The following is a 14,039-nucleotide window of genomic DNA, read 5'->3' as shown; positions in this document are numbered from 1 at the left end:
CATCATAATTTGCCGGCGAATGTTTACGAATGCTTGGGAAACGCGCGGTTTTCGCACGTGACGAGGTCCAGATGCCGTCCCGTCGAGAAAAGGAGTGGCCGCTCGCTGTCATTAGCCGTCGGACAACGGGCACCCCGTGGCGAGCCGCAACGTGTCGCCGGACAGACGTTCCACATATACGCGCTACAGCAATCATGGCGTTAATTGACTGGCAGTGCGGTAGCTTCATCAGTAGACCGCGGATATTTATGCAATTTTATATTTTTACCAACGTAATTAAACAAATAATATCCGAATAGAAATTCGTTTCTACTAATTGCTATAAATTAACGTATTTTATATACAATTGGGTACAGAAATTAGCGGACAGATACTAAGGGTGTTTTATTAAATATTATTTATTATTAAATGTAACGAAAATAAGTAAGCACTGTGGCGGCACTCGACCATGGAACTTTCCAACGGCTTCGCGACACAAGGCGCTGTACCTTCGAAGCGTAGGACCGACATGCCTAACGTACCATCGATATCCCTGCCGAATATTTGGAAGATAGCATACGCGGCAACCGTCGCGGACATCTAATAAACGCGTGCGTAGTGGGGATATCGAGGGGCAACAAGGAAAAGAATCCGTTTGCTTTCGAACCAAACATTCATTCTGCCCTGAGCTGCGAAGTGCGAAAGGTTAAGCGTCATAGCGAAACAAACATAATTAGAGATACGTGATTATTGATTCTTGATAGTTAATCGTTAATTGTTGACTTTTAATAGTTTAATAAACTTATCGTTGAACATCAAGAGTATTTCTTGTGGGCATCTTCACTAACATACCACCTCAGTACTAATTTTGCTTATTCGCTGAATAATCTATGTACCATAACACTAGTGCTAATTCGATTAAACCTCATTGACTATATTTCTGTAGATTTTTGCATTCCTAAATTTTCTAAAAGTGCATGAACACTCGCAAATTTGGCTAAATAATCTACGTGCTATAAATAAATAAAAACTAAGCATAACACTAGTGCTAATTCTATTAAACTTCACAGATACTTGCATTTTCACTCTGACTATATTTCTGTAGATTTTTATATCTCTAAGTTCTCCAAAAGTGCATGAACATTTGGCTAAATAATCTACGTGTTATAAATAAATAAAAACTAAGTATAATACTAGTGCTAATTAAACTTCACAGATACTGACTATATTTCTGCAGATTTTTCTATTCCTAAATTTTCTAAAAGTACATGAACATTCGCGGTATATTCATCGTTATTTGGTCGATGGTTCAATTATCCCGTGAACTGTTATGCTGACGTTTGTGGGTGTTGGTAATTGCTCGGTTAAATGGAGTAGTTTTAGGTGCGATCGGAGGTCTGTTAGGGGTAGCGAACGCGGGCATCTAGAAGACTATTTTCACTTGTATTTACGAGCTCTCTTCTGTAATTGATTTATACCCTACAATTGCACACCATTAAATGTCCTGTCCGAAGTGAATAGAAGGTTGATGGGTGTTGATGAATGACGGATCGCTGATCTTTCTTCAATGAACGTTCGTGTTCAACAATGACACGTTTGTTAATGTGTAAAAGGGTTGGTTTTATGTTCTAGTGGCCTGATTACTGATTCAGTCTTTATGGCCAGATTGAAGATTAATATATAACAGTTGTAATAACGATGGGAAACTGCAGGAATATTAAAGATAATTGTAACGCTTTTTGAGTCACAAATGAGGGATTTCTGCGGTTGTAAAGTGCAGTAAAAATGGTAATCGAATCCTATGGGCTCGCGTTAATTGACTCGAACGTTCATCGATTCACCGCAACGAGACTTGGACCAAACGAACCCCTGAAACGTTCTGTGGGGTCCTCGTAATTGATATTGTAACTTACATAGTATAGTGTAATCGTGTCTGTCGAATTTCAAGTGGGGTGCCGTTTAGGTCCATTCATCTGCTTCTCAACATGCAACGTTGTATTATCATGTGGAACTCATATGCTCAATTTTATCTATTTTTGTAAAACACTTCAAAATACTATCGAATTACCAATATACGTCTGTTTTTCGAATTTCTTTCGATTAAATAATTCAAAACCGTTGTAACAATAAATATATCAATTTACAAGAGGCTGTCAAATGCATTAATTTGTTTCCGATATTATTTAACAGTATTGGCACGATTGTTTAAAATTTATAATTTCCTTCAGCCAAGATCTAAAATCTATTTCCATTATTCCACCTACGCAATCGAATTACCGATATACGACTCCTATTCTCCTACTTTTTCAATTCTCTCTCGCGAAAGTCCGCCATTTCCCAACATTATTTCCAATTTTCACTGTTCTCACTTACTTACCTTGTTGGTTGCTTTTCCTCGTAGTCTTTTTCTCTTTCATCCACGGGTACTCGGGCACGTTGACGGACGGATCGGCGACCCCATGAGGGTCCATCATAGCGTGGTAGCCAGGATGATGAGATCCTGGGCTGATGGATCCTCCGGTTCCTGGAGAGTGTTGAAGGCTCGCGTCGCCAGCCAGCTGGGGCAACGCGGTCATGAACTCCGCCATGGAGGGTTGGCTGTTGATGAAGCCTGTCTCCGCGGAGCCGCATGTCGGATCCATGGCTGGGTGATGTGTCCCGTGCGGGGGCAGCCCGGCCGGGGCACCTGCCCCCGCGGCCACCGTGGCCAGCCAGAAGCCACCCCCTCCGTCGTTCGCCAGGACGGGTGTCGTCGGCCTCGTCTTCACGCTCGCGATCTCCTTACCCGCGTGGACCAACGCCTCGAGCTGCCTTCCGGCTGGCTGCACGCTGCCGCTACCGTCTAGCTGCGTTGGATCCTCGCGATTCTCTTGCTGATGCGACGACAATTGTTGTTTGCCTCGCATAGACGAGGATACACTGGTTTTCGTATTCTTCGTTGCTTGCGTAAGGGTAATGGGGTAGTTTGGTTGCTCAATATTTCTGTAGTCTCTATTTTCACTGTAACTGACGAGCTTGGTCGAGCTGTGCCGTCAGAAACACGAGAATGATATTACATCCTGAAAGAATCCTTCGCACTGCAGTTTCAGCATACACCACGAGTCATAATCGCGTGTTCACTTAGCACGAGGAATATATCGCCGGCGTCGAAAACAGAAGGACCTTGGCCAGGTCCGACCCGTCGTTCGCGACAGCTGCTTCCACTTGGTGCATTCACGGGGCCATTTCTCCGTCGAGTTCACTGCAGATCGAAGCACGACGGCGCACAGAACACTCGCATGTCCGCAAAAACTCACCCCGTAGCTATCACACCTCGTATCATCACATAACCTGGTCCGTGCGGCTGAACCACATAACGCGGAAGCACACTTTCACAGAGGAAATCGCTGCATCGATAAACAGACGTTACGCTAAATCGGCAGCACTGAGACTGGCGCGCACTCGATCGCATACACTACGGCTACCAGGAGCGTTCCGATCGGCCGGAACCCAGGCAGGCAGGCAAGCAGGCAAGCAGGCAGGCAGGCTGGCTGGCTGGCTGGCTAGGCAGGCGAGCCAGCGAGCGCAATGTACACTTGCCGAGTGACGTGCTGGAGGAGGAGAAAGAAGCGGAGGTGGAGGGGTTCGAGAAGGGCAACGCCGGAGAGGCGAACTGTAATCGACAGAGAAGACAGAGAGAGAGACAGACAGAGTGAGGGAGAAGGGGGGAGAGGGAGACGGAGAACGGAACAGAGAGCGAAATGGAGGGAGAAAAAGGATGGGTAGGAGTCGCCTTGGAGGATCGAGTTCGATGGTGGCGGAAGCAAAGGGTACACGAGGAGTGTAGAGGGGGCAAGAGGAGAGAGAGACTCTCTCGGTGACTTCCACTCGAGGCTGGCACCCCGACGAATTCCACCGCGGCCTTTTTCGCTTCTCCAATGTTCTCCGTGGCGTGTCTCTGTTGTTACTGCTGTCTCGTTTGCTCCGTGGGGCAGGGGGCCTCGGCGGTTGGTGGCCCAAGGGTTCTTCGCGTCGTCGAGCGTCGACTCTTTCTCGCCGCTGTGTGCCACCGTGCTTGTGGGAGAGACACGTGACCGGGTGCCAGTAGAACGGATCGACCAATGAGGTGGCGGTATCGCGGCAGCGGAGGCACAGCCCTCCGGCGTCGTAGGCGGGCTGGCCGTATCGAGGTCCGAGGGCACGGAACCGCCAGGGTACAACGAACAGACACTGCGTAGCTGTTCCTCTCTGCTCGCCTCGACGCGGCAGTGTGGCCGACCGACTCTCTGCTGTTCGCTGCCACGACCACGAGGCCGACTTGGGCGGTCATGGATTCCGGCGCAACTGTGGGCGGGACGCGCGAGCGCGCCACTTCCGTCGACACGCGACGTGGAGGGGAAATTATCACGTGCTCGACCACGCGGTTCCACTTCCTTCGGGGGAACGGCCGAGGAGAAGGTAAAGATCCGACTGTCGAAGGATGGCCATCGGGTCTTCTTCGTTCCGTGAAATGAATTCTTGGCATGCGGATGAGTATTGTGAGTGGTAAAGGTTGTGGAACGTTTTGCAATATGTTTCTCCGAAAGAATTCCATGTGATTTTTCCATATTCGATTTTCTAACTTCCATCGTAAGAATCTGATTCTCGCGTCCAGTGATCGGGCTATTTTCATGGAAATTAATTATCAGCTACGAGCTTTTTACTTTGTTTCCAGTTTATACGTTTCACAAGACACTGTTTGAATAGCGGTAAAAATTTTTTCGTGAATTCGTGGCGGGATAACTGTGCTACTGCAGCAATAAAGTTGTAAATGTGCCGAGGCTTTAGCCTAACCTAACCTAAACAAGCGACGACCGTTTGTATTGTAAAGAAATCTGCTCGGATTAAAACATTTCTTCTTTTCTTATATGCACAGGTTTATCGCTTTATCGCTTATGTACCGTTCCACTGATCGGCCAATTGCTATTTTTACTCCTGGTCTCGAGCATCCGTCGCTGCCTGTAGTACCCCATTTTTGTTTTAATTATGTCCTACTCTTTCCATCAAACCTGCTTTAACCTGCATTTCTGACCATCCAGTGACGTGCTTAACATCGCGTATTTCTTTATGCGTTCGCCTGCAATGCTAACTGTTTTGGTAAATAGCCCAAACAGCTAACGGTTTTTGATAAAATGGGTTTCAACAAGTCCAATTTTTTACCTGCCTGTCTTCGTATTTTCCGAAACAAGTACGAATGACAATTCGCTTGAACCATTTCTCGTACAACAACAATGAATTTTATTTTGCAATGGTACAATTTGAATAGAAATATAATCACAGGGAAAAATCTATGCAAAATAGTCCATCGGGAATTTGGAATGCCATCTTCTGACGTTTAACACTGTGAAAACGTTGCTGCTATCGCTAAAAGTGGCGAGAAAATCGTTGAGAATTTTACGAGGGTAGTAAATTCGATAGTAGATTGAGGGATGGAACGGTGCGGATTCGACGTTGTCGTCACGGTTTCCGGCCGCTGGGGGCACCGGCTGGTGTTACGGCGACTTGCCATGGGGCAGTTTTGATGACAGATTACCCTGATCCGCTTTGTGGAGAAGCTCTCATTTAGACAGCCGGTTTGATCGAAAACTTTGCCACCGTTTTGCAGGAACAAAAAATTCGTGCCACTACCCTCGTTGCACGATGCAGCCTACCATGTAGATGAATTGCTTGCTACTTCCTTTTTTTCTCTGCTTCTGCTGCGTTAAAGATACCATGGAATAATATGCGTTTTCTCAGGGTGGAGCAGAACATACTGCAAATTCAGGTAGCTAGAGAAATCTTTTATTACGTGGGGAAAAAATGATAGATGATAGCAAGGGAAATTATTTTCGTTTCTACTCTTCCTAACCTAATTTCACGACTGTGTGATCAAACTTTCTAAACGTCTGGTAAATGAATATTCGAGATTTGAATTCCAGTAAAATCTACCCTTCCAATTAATTTCCTAGATATTAGAAAAATTTCATTTTATCGGTAGATTGTAAATTTATATGTATATTTATTTATTGTAAATAAGTAGTTGTCCAGAAAATTGATGTTTTGTGTACTCGGTAAATCTGACCTATGAAACGTATGCTTTGAATATGTATCGAGATGTATGCAGCAGCGGGTTAGAGTCGGGAATTTTCGCCACGGAGAGAGCGAGAAAGAGTGAGATTGAAAGGGCGACAGTCGAATCGTAACGCGAACGAGGGCGCGGATGGCTCAGAGCGGAGAAGGAGAGCGAGAGAGCGCGAGAGGGAGGCGAGCAGCGCCACATCTGCCGCCAGATTTAACTATACATTACAGACACACGATATGTCAAAGTCCTATACTTCATATCGACTCCGCCATTTATTAAAAGTTTCATCGCGCGCACCGTGCCGCTCCGTTTCGACCCCTTCTTTCTGCTGCGCACCGAAAGAATATAGCAAGGATGCTCGAAATATACGAACGAAAAGTTCGCCAAAGGAGGAATACGGCGGATGCGAGGGCTGGCAGAGTCCCGGGAGACTCGCAGGATCTTTCCTCTTGCGATCGATTCGAAACTTCGATTCCTTACGTGCGCCGATACTTCGCTTCGTAAAACGGTGCTTCGCTTTTATATTTTAAATAGTATTTTTAAATTACATTTGTTTTTTTACTTTTTGGAGGTAGTAGCCGATGAATGTCCTTTTTTATTTGAATTATGTCTGTTTACTATGCCCTGTTCCCTTGCCATATAATATGGAGACACAGTGGTAGGTTATGGTAGGTTATGGTAGGTTATGGTAGGTTATGGTAGGTTATGGTAGGTAGATTGTGTACTACAAACACTCACAATACTATTGTAGTATTGTTAGTATTAAATTTATGTGTCGTATTTTGAAATTTAGTTGCGTCTGTAATATAATTAATGTTATATATTGATATATTATAATAATATAATTAATATTTAGTTGTGGTGTATGAAAAATAAACGTAGAATTAAACAAATTCTTAGATAGTAGAATAATTGCAAATATTTTTTACCGAGATTCAAGGTCCATCTTATTGCCAGGGTTCCTTTTTTTTCGAAAACGTAGATGGAAAAGAATTTTCATCGACACCGTTCCGCCATTCTATTTCAGCTGAGAAATTTCCTCTTTTTTCGCAGTAACGCCGCGTGCTCGAATCCACGAACGTTCGCGCTTATCTTATCTCGGGCAAGCTTAATACTAGAAAAATGGGAGATTCCAAGCGAGGCCCCTTTTTACGGTACTGGAATTTCTGTCTGTCAGTTCTCTCCGTTTCCTCCGGCTGCCACCGATTGCGAAATGAAGTTTTATATTAAGCTTCGACTTTCTTCTTTCTTCTTCCCTTTCCCTGCCTTCGTCTTCTCCCTTTCTCGGCTCTTGCGCTCGCTCATCCCCTTCGCCCCTCTTTTTTCTCCGACCTCTTCCACTCTGCTCCTCGCACCCCTTATATATTTACGTACCGATAGATCGTTATGTCGGCGTTTGCATATATATTGACACCGCCATACCTTCCGCCAAGACGCCTAATATATAGGCTATCGAGTGGCATAAAGAGACCCATGTACAGTGTTCCAGCAGCTTTTTCAATGGGTTTGCCTAGTGAGAGTCTTGTACTCTGAAACTATTTTCCGTACATGGAATTTCATTTTGATCTTTCGTTTATCTACACACTTTTGAATTTTTCCAAATCGTTTATCCAAAGAATTGATTTTTTAGTGATCGATATTTTAGTTCACTTTTGCTATAAAATTCTTTCTGAGAAGCTTGAATATTTTAAATTTAAGAATATCTCGAATTTGGGTTCTTATTATTATTTTATTTTATTTATTTATTTATTTAAGTTTGCCTAGTGAGAGCTAGTGAGAGCAATTTCATTTTGATCTTGTTTCATTTACACACTTTTGAATTTTTCCAAATCGTTTATCCAAAGAATTGATTTTTTAGTGATTAATAATTTAAATTTGAGAATGTCTTGAATTTAGGTTACAATTATCATTTTATTTATTATATCTATCAAATTTACAATCCTAATTTTAAATGACTTCTTTCTTTACGACAGTTAAGCAATTAATTAGGAATTATTAACGACAGGATCGAATGCTTTGTTTCGATTTAGCCGGCATCACGATCGTCGGTATTAAACCAGAGTTTTCAATGTGCTTCACATCCGCCATTAAAAATAAACCATCTTTCGTCGCCATTTTAGCATGGTCTGCCAGCGGGGTTCGATCTGTCAATCACCGAATCGCTGAAACGAGTCCTCTCCACAAGGGAAACTTTCGCCCTTCGTTCACGAAACACGACTCCACGCCATCCTTTCTAACTTTTTCCTCTTCGACATTCGAGGTAAAAGCGAACTCGTTAAAGACTCCAAATAAAATTGTCCTTTTTTCTCTATCCCTCCTTCCTCGCTCGTAGGCCGTAGCAAACGTTTCAGTTGCTTTCCACGTCCGAACTTCCTGGAATTGTCATTCCTTTACGGGCAGCAGATGAAAATTTTCAAATGTTCCAGTTTTATTATTAGCACTTTTGTAAAGAATATATGCGTTATATATAGCGAGGTCTAAGAGATGGAAAAAATATTTTTCATACCATTCTACGCTTTTTCGAACGCAGCGAAGTGAACTGAAAATCATATCGATTTTATCGACTGCGCCCATCAAGGCACGTAGTCCGCTACACACTGCTTCTCGCTTTGGTTTGCCAGTTTGATAATTACTTTTTTTCGTTCCAACGAAATCATCAGAATGGCAGGTGGATAACATCCATACGTCTTCCTTATCACGCCACTTTAACGCCACTTCTAGCCTAAAAATGTTATGGTAAAAATGTTAGGTTATGTGAGAACGCATATATGCGTCCATAGCGCTCAAAGGGTTATACATCGATACGAATATTATGTATATTTTTGCATATTACACGAATTTTGGATATTTCTACGCTTTCGAAAACGTTTGTAGTCTGCTCATCATTAAAATATTAAAAAATAATGTGTATAATATTATAAAATTAAAAGCTACCTATAACGTAGCAGTAGTAAATTATATTAAACAGTTTGGAAAGTATCAACATAAATAATAAATTATACAACGTAATTTTCCGTCTAATTACCTGGAAATTTCGATTGCAAATTTTCCCAAAATACGGTGCAACGTGAAGCAGCTACCATGAATCGTCAGGTCACGAGAAATCTTTGTCAGTAGGGTTGCAAGGAGAAACTGTGGCGAAACTCGGGCAGAAACGTCTAGTCGCGCCGCGTATCAGCGGCGGCCAGGATATAAGCAAATTAAACATGCATAATTAAAACGAAATAGCGACGTTCCTTGCGTGGCACGGCGGCGGGGCACGGAGGACCTAAGGCGAGGAAGGTCCTCGTAGCAACATCTGGCCGCTATGAAGTATAAAGAGGCATGCGATATCATCCGCAGTGAATGCTTAATTAAAACCTCAGACTCTGGCACCGAGCTTCCCCTAGTCGCTCGCTAATCGCAAGAACTGCCACTCCCGTTCAACCGGGGTCCTCCTCTGTCTTTCTGTCTCTCGTCTTCGTCCTTCCATCACGTGTTTTCCTCTCTTTTCCATGCCAGACTTCGTTGATTGGTTATACGAGCTTCGATTTCCAAGCTGAAATCGAGAAAAACGGTTAGTTGGTGACGTTAGCAGCCTCGTTTACAATGCTGTCTAGAGACTTTGATTTAGTGACATGAGTTTAGCTTGATCCTAATGCAGAATATGTTTGTTCAAGATCGTTAGAATTCTTATTTCAGATTCCTTCAGAATATTCACAAGAATCTTCGCTTGTGAAATATTTTATCGGACGTGAATTAATGTAATGTTCAATCCTGTAATATATTTTTATAGATTGCAATATTTTTAAAATTGTAATGTATCGTAAATATTTTCATAAATGTAACTAAAGCGATAGAATACAAATAGAAGTTTATTTCATCCTCTGAATGCCACCAGTTAATATTTCTAATATTTATATATTTATAATATATTATATTAATATAATATTTATTTAATATTATATTATATTAATATATTATATTATATTATATTAGTATATTATATTATATATATTATATATTATATTATATTATATTAATATATTATATTTAATATTATATTATATATATTATTTAATATTTATTTAATATAATAAATATTATATGAGCAGATTTATTATATTTATTTATATATTTATTATATTATAATATATATTAATTAAAATATATATTAATATAATAATATATTAATAAATATAAATAATATATTATAATATGTAAATATAATATATAATATAATAATATATTAATATAATATTTATATATTTTCATTATTATACGCATTTTGTGTATTTCCACATATTTCAATTTCTCATAACCGCAATCTACTTATATTATCCATGTAATTACCATTCTCAAATAAATCGTCATATTAATGAGATGGTTAATTATACGCGTTACTTTATTAAAGACACCAGTTATAAAATAATAATAAAGTAATTGACGATTATATTAAAATCACTTTAAGTACAAGTACAGAGATAGTGTACGTTATAATCGTCGCTCGCTCAATGCTACTGTTCGGCTATACGCTCGCTATTCGACTGTATGACTCGCTATATTAATTGTACTAGAGAGCACGTTCATTTATTAGGTTGGCAACTAAGTGATTGCGGGATTTGTCAATACCACCTAATGGCAAAATCCGCAATCACTTAGTTGCCAACCTAATATTCAAGAAATGGTATTGCTGTAGAAAAACGCTACGTTTATATTGAATTCTAATGAATAAATATATGGACATCTCCACTTTAACTATAATCTTCGTCAAATATATTATTCAATTTTCCTCATTTCTAAACGAACGTTCTTTCAATCGTCTACGCTAAAAATCTGCGAAATATTAGGTTGGTAACTAAATGATTGCGGGTTTTGTCAGTACCACCTAATGGCAAAATCCGCAATCACTTATTTATTTGCCAACCCAATATTTGTATCGACCGATAGTATCATGAAAGTTCGAATGTAACTCCGGTTGACGACTACAAATAGCGGCGATAATATTTTGTCCAGAGTTTGTTTACCTTTGAATCCAGCAAACCAAAACAGCGTTGCCACTCGAAAGCACAACAGTACAAGTCTCTCGCGACTCGAGTCTTTCATTGACTCACGTGCCACTACACTAACATTCTTGTAAACATTTTCGATCGACGATATAGCCAATCGATTCAGCGAGTCTGATGGTTCCTCATTGGAAAGAAAGAAACGGTCCACCGGAGAATCTTCTCAGGGGTGACTGTTACGAAAGAGAGAGGGATCTCCCCGCGAGAACGCCACCCTGGAACAAATCTACCCCGGAGGTATACAGGGCAGGTCTAGGGCCGACACTTGGCGCAAATTGCCCCAGTAAGTGTAGTGCATTAATCTTTGGTTTGGTTTGCTCTCGGCCACCGCGTGTGTTGCGGTGGCCGCGTTCCTCTCGTAAACCCTCGACACGCCGCACATCCCGAAACCTTTTTGGTATTTCTCTTGCCACGCCGCGCGTGTCGCCTCGTTCGTTTCTAACTGTGACCAGCTAGTTCCTCATAAGTGCTACGTGCACACTGATGAGACATCGATGATGTGTTCCCAGCTCCATCTTCAATTTCCCCGAATTACTTTTATTGCACGAGAATAATGTAGGGGTTCTGGTTGTCGGTACTTGTTGAGAAGCGGTGAAAGGGTGAGATGGAACTGTGTTATTTGTATTTAGATTCGATGATTTACTTTATAAGACGTGAACTTAATTGATAGTTCAATTTCCAAGAATTTTCTTCTAATTAAGTATTATCCTATTCTATGTGAATTTAATTTACACTGCAAGTTAATTCCATTCGCATTTCGTTCCAATCAAATTTCTATTTTTCTTCGTGAATAGTTTCAATTTTCTCCCACTTGCATTAACATTTCCAGGAAGTTCGAATTAAGATAATTAAAACAACGAATTGACTTGATTAACAAATTAAGAATTAAGATAAAACGTTTGCAAAACTGAACTTGTTCAGAAGCAAACGCTGTCACGAGATTGCAGAATGTTTCCTTGCTACTCAACCCTCTGTACAGTTTTCAACCCGTTCTTCAGTGGTCACTGAATCCCTCGAAACCCCTTTGTCCTTAACCGGCCACCTTAACCGTAACGTGCGCGCACTTGTCGCTCGGAGGAACGTGGCCGGAGGCTGGCGTTGCGTAATGCGAATACCGTGTCGCATTCCCGGAACTCGAGAACCCGAGAAACCCTTCTTTATTCGATTAAATAAATTGCGAGCGATTACGTCGACCAGGCACCGGCTAATGGAACTCGATAGCCGGTGATGAGCAAGGGTAATTAATGGTGTCGATTCAATACCGTTTTGTATTTATTCTTTGCAATTATTTCTTTGTTGTTTTCTTTTTTCTTCGTATTAAGTTGGCAACTACTTAGCTTTGTCAGTACCACCTAATGACAAAATTCGCAATCACTTAGTTGCCAACCCAATAATCTGAATAATTTTTCAAAAACGAATTTTTTTCACTTCTATCAATTGAACAATCCATTGAAAATAAATCGATGGTACAATTGACAAGGTGTTCGAGTCGACTCTGAAAACACATTTATTTAAGATTTACTGCAGTATGGAATTCGTTACGTTTCGAAAACATAACATAACCTTACTGTCATAAAGACTCGAAAGATAAGGATGGTGCATATCGTCTCTAGCGCTTATCTTATCGTATTAGGTTGCCCGAAAAACTTCTTTCGTTTCATGAGGATATAATAGACGCACAAAGTTTTTTCTTTTATGTTATTTTGTCCAGTTATTTACGATCCATTGTGTTCTGTTGAGATAAACACATTTCGCAGACTTGGTTTCACGTTTATATAAAGGTGCATTGTAAAAAACACGTTTGCGAAAGAAACACACTTTTGGACAACCTAATAGATTACTTTGCATAGAGTCTCTGATGATGACGATAACGTCTCTGATAATTGACGACGATGTACGACAATTTCTGCATTTTGGGAAAATTTCAACTGACGCTCGGTATAGTTCGCAGGTTGTTTAAGAATTCATGCAAGCATAGTTCAAAGCAGTACGATTAGCAAGTTCCGTCGATTGCAGCGTGCTGTTCGAGACACGAATGGAAGTGGTATACCGGGGTATCAGAAAGTGCGGTGGGGGCTGCTTGATATTAGGCGAAATCACTCGCCGGTCTATCCACGTTGGTGTTCCCAGATTGCAATATAATGACGTCGTAAGTCGACGAATAATTGTGGAAATTTGTATATTCAGCCCGCGGGACTCGCTGTGGCCTCGATAATCCGTTCCTCGAATCCAATGAATCCTTTATGCCGCGACTGAACCAACCCGCACTTGGCTTGCATGATCCTTCTATGGAAATGCATTTCGCGTTCTGCGGGACACTAGCCAATTTCCTTTGCAATCATCGGCTAGAATTGCAAATTTTAGGTTGTAGCATATGAAATGACCAATTTTTAGAGATTCATGCTTCATCGAAGATCAGAAAGGATTAGAAAGCGTGTATGTATGTATATATTACAAATACTAAAATAATATCCATGAAAAGGTATTTAGTTTTGATAAAGTGAATGTACGAATCGTTTTATATTCCTGCGTGATGTGGTATCTCTCGAAACAGTCGTCTATTCGCAAGTCTGGTTCAACCGAACCAGTAGCACAATGATCAGCTTCTTTCGCATTTGATTTTTCGATTGCAACATACCACACGGTCTTTACTTCTTTCTGTATCATCTCGTCGAACGATGTGTACAGGCCTTTCTACTGTTTCAAAAATTGATTGAGATATCAAATCTTCAACTAATTGATCTATGCGTTATTTTCATTTTATTCTGTTTCTCCTGGTTTGCGTTATACAATAGGTAAGAACATATGGTTAATATTTCCAAGCCCAAAAGAAATAATTTTCCCCACCAGTTTTGCCACTTTCGCATAAAACAGTATGTAACCTTACACTGGTCTGGTCTTCCATCTTGTTATTGGGTTGGCAACTAAGTGCCAAC

At 41.0% G+C, this 14,039-nt stretch overlaps 1 protein-coding gene across 1 annotated transcript in view; it reads right to left on the bottom strand.

Annotated features, from left to right (window-relative positions):
* Nucleotides 1–4,212, bottom strand: part of LOC100643103 (homeotic protein proboscipedia) — a 60,773-nt gene extending 56,561 nt beyond the window's left edge. Inside the window, exon 1 of the mRNA XM_012318241.3 lies at nt 2,357–4,212. Coding sequence (XP_012173631.2) covers nt 2,357–2,885 — 529 coding nt within the window. The 5' untranslated portion in view covers nt 2,886–4,212. The remainder of the gene's footprint in view (nt 1–2,356) is intronic.
* Between the last annotated feature and the right edge of the window lie 9,827 nt (nt 4,213–14,039).

Source organism: Bombus terrestris, chromosome 18, assembly GCF_910591885.1.
Source record: "Bombus terrestris chromosome 18, iyBomTerr1.2, whole genome shotgun sequence".
Lineage (NCBI taxonomy): Eukaryota > Metazoa > Arthropoda > Insecta > Hymenoptera > Apidae > Bombus > Bombus terrestris.
Note: the sequence above shows the minus strand (reverse complement) of the source record. Positions and strands in the feature narration are given on the sequence as shown.